The 3,430-nt window shown below is 34.5% G+C and overlaps 1 protein-coding gene across 1 annotated transcript in view; it reads right to left on the bottom strand.

Moving 5' to 3' along the window:
* Positions 1-3,285, bottom strand: part of LOC106116889 (uncharacterized) — a gene marked incomplete at its 5' end in the record, with an annotated part of 4,828 nt that extends 1,543 nt beyond the window's left edge. The window contains 5 exons of the mRNA XM_013310948.1: positions 547-684; positions 1,090-1,400; positions 1,685-2,024; positions 2,453-2,738; positions 3,130-3,285. Coding sequence (XP_013166402.1) covers positions 547-684; positions 1,090-1,400; positions 1,685-2,024; positions 2,453-2,738; positions 3,130-3,285 — 1,231 coding nt within the window. The remainder of the gene's footprint in view (positions 1-546; positions 685-1,089; positions 1,401-1,684; positions 2,025-2,452; positions 2,739-3,129) is intronic.
* Between the last annotated feature and the right edge of the window lie 145 nt (positions 3,286-3,430).

Raw genomic sequence — 3,430 nt, 5'->3', positions numbered from 1 at the left:
TTCCACAGTATGTTTTAAATCTATGCCAAATTTTATTGAGATTTATTCTGGACTTTCACAGAAACATCCATCAATACATCTAAACATTCGCATTTATAATATTTGTAAGATTACATGAATAAAAGTATTAGCTTCTAGATACACCATAATTACAAATTCTTGTCCGCGTCATTTGGGTACGACATTAGCACAGAGTGAATTTCGCTAAGATAGCGAAGTGTCCACTACCCGATATATTCAATAAGTTAAAAGGTTATTTTCACGTTGCCCAACTTAAGTATTGTTAGGAAGAAAATCTGACACTGTGCCGGTGTACTGGCGCAACACTAGCCTCACTAAAATGCCGACATTTGTGTCCCCTCACTATTAATTCTGACACTGGACTTTGTAACGAAAGCGCGTCATTCGCGCCAAAGGATTCTAATTAATAATGTCTAAAAGTATAAAGCAAAGGATTAGAGATATTTCTCTCTTCTAAAACTCCCCTTTCCCATCAAATCCACTTCCTCAGTTTATGTAATAAAGGATTGAGTACATAGTACATACAATAACATTCCCGGAGTCAAGTCCCATGGCGAGGAGGCTGCCGTCTGCGGTGAGGTCACAGCACATGATACGATTATTCAACTTGTACACCTGTATGGGCTGCAGTTCTATCTTATCATCTGTCTTTAGTTCATAAGTCTGAAATTATAACAACAAAAAAAAATCAAGATCTAATCTTTGATTTAAATTCAGTTAAAATTAATTGTTATTACATATATGTTCTATTTTTTCGTAGTTCTGTTCTGTTTCTTGTTTATGGCTCTCCCTCATCGGATTGGGCCAGTGTCAAGTGTTTATGGTTCTGTTTAAACTTGTTAGAGACTGGCAACAATACTCTGCTTGTAGAGAAGTCTTGTGAATAAACAAGTGATTTCGTAGTTTTAAACCATTAAACACAAAATATTGTATTTTTAACAACAATTTTAATTTTAGTGTGGGGCTTAGAATTCTGTGGTGGGGGAACTACGCAGCGCGCAACTCAATGTCGGCTGCCAAAAATATTGAATAGTACAAATATAACAGTAAGAAATGATTTAAACTAACCTGAAACCTATGATAATCATCGCAAATAGCCAATATATATTTCTGGAAAGCTGCACAATTGATATAAACATCCGTCTGTCGGCCATTCAATATATTCTGGACCTGCAGATTGCGATCCCATAGTTTAACTATAGCGTTGGTTTCCACTGTGATATGACCGACGTCATGTACCCAGAAGCACGACACGAGACTGCTGGCCTTGCACAGTCGCCTTCTAGTGTCGCCATTGGGAAATAGACGATCTCTAGAACTTATACTGGCATCGCTACTGGATGCTGATAATTTCTCGGGGCTGATTTTCTTCTTAAAACCTTAAAATACAACATATTAAAAGTAAATTAACATGAAGGAAAGAGAAAAAAGTTTTTACATTTTTATGACGTCATCAGATAAATATAAATTTTACTTAAACCTGTGACTTATTAATTGTTCAGCATACGAATAAAATCATAGCAAAATATGAGACTGAATAATACGGAATTGAACATAAAAAAGACCAATTTTAGTATAATATTATTATGCTACTGCCAAATATTCTCAAACCAATATATATATTTCAAGATCTATTAAAATATAGTATAAAAAAAAAACTTACCTTGTATATCATTTAATATTTCCTGTGATCCCAAATAGCAGTTACCCCGTTGAAGCATTTCAGATTTCCAATCTCCATCGGTAGTAAACCGATATGCCATCAGACATCTATTCTTACCGGCAACTATCAATAAATCTGGGTTAACAAAACTCATATATAACACTGGACTGTAAACATCTAAAATGTCTTTAATTTCTTTAGTTCTTAGTGCATATTTAGTGACAATTCCTGTACTCAGTCCATAGATAATGTATTGATTGCACGGAGATATTTTAACTGCTGTTATTTGATCATCACTTTTAGGTGATATTTCCGTAATGAGTTTTCTACCGCGCATTATCTGTCAATAGTAAAACAAATGGTATAAGAATTAATCTATATATATAAAAGAAAGTCGTGTTAGTTACACTATTTATAACTCAAGAACGGCTTTACCGCTATTGCTGAAGATAGAAGAAGAAGAACAACGGAAAGACTCAATGTTGATGAAATTTGGCATAGGTGTAGGACATAGTGTGGAAGAACTCATAGGCAACTTATAATTTTTTTTCAAAACCCGCGCGGACGGAGTCGCAGTCGGCAGCTAGTAAAGCAAAGTTTCAATAAGAAATGAAAAAACGTCGCAAAATAAATAAATAAAATGTATTAGCAATTGTTTGGAAATTAATTACTTGACAAATAATTTTTAGTTCGAAAATGGCAAAAATCAAATAGGCACAAAATCCCTCGTCGTATAGCCAGTCTATTTATAGATATGTGTGCTTTTACCTGTATATTATTTTTATCATCAACAACAGCCAGCAAAGGTTGTATGCCTCCATCATTATTTCCATTACAAATTCCCTTCAGATTCAAAGGTTTTAGGTTATGTCTGTCCAAACTCATAGTTTTCTTTGCTAACTTCTTCTCTATTTCTTTATGAGTGACGAATGATTTGTGTCGTCGTGGTGTGGTATCTTGACTCTGAGTGCCACTGTTGGGCGTGGTGTTGGGAGTCTGTGGGGACACAGCGCCCATGAAACTCACGTCGAAAGTTGTTGTTAGACGAACTTTGCTGTTGATATTAATAAATGTGAATATATTGAAAACCTACTAATATTATAAATCCAAATGTTTCGATGTATGTATGGAGGGATAGATATTTGTTAGAAGATATCTCCAAAACAGCTGCATGGATCTCGCTGAAATTTGGCATAGATGTAGACATCGCCATAGGCTACTTAACAATCTTTTTTTTTTAATTTGGCTCAGTTGCACAAAAGTACAGGAAGAGAAGTTTTCAAGAAAGTGTTGTATTAAAAATACATTGGTATTTTGAATCAATACGCAAAAAGTACGCGCATGTTCGTGCTTACACGAAATGGTATTTAAGACTTAAAATTCTCATTATAAATTTTCAAGAAATAAAATCATATATTGACATCTAAACCTGTATTTCAACTCACCTATTCCTATGTGTATTCTGCGAGACAAAAGATGCGTCTAAGAACCAGACTTTGGCTGTATTCTCGACACTGCCTGTGCCTGTCAACAGCACATCGGAGCCCGGCATGAAGTCATCCCACATCATAACCTCACTTACAGCCATTGACGTTACATTGCTACAAGTTACCATAAACACAATCAATATTTTATTTACATTAAACTTATTAATATTAAAACCATGGATATTGTCAAATTCATAAAGTAAATTTGAGAAAACTGATAACATGTTTTTGTTGTTTTTTCTGGAACACCAAAAAAACT

Source organism: Papilio xuthus, unplaced genomic scaffold (genome assembly GCF_000836235.2).
Source record: "Papilio xuthus unplaced genomic scaffold, Pxut_1.1 DF827692.1, whole genome shotgun sequence".
Taxonomy (NCBI): Eukaryota; Metazoa; Arthropoda; class Insecta; order Lepidoptera; family Papilionidae; genus Papilio; species Papilio xuthus.
This window is presented reverse-complemented; position numbering and strand designations above follow the sequence as displayed.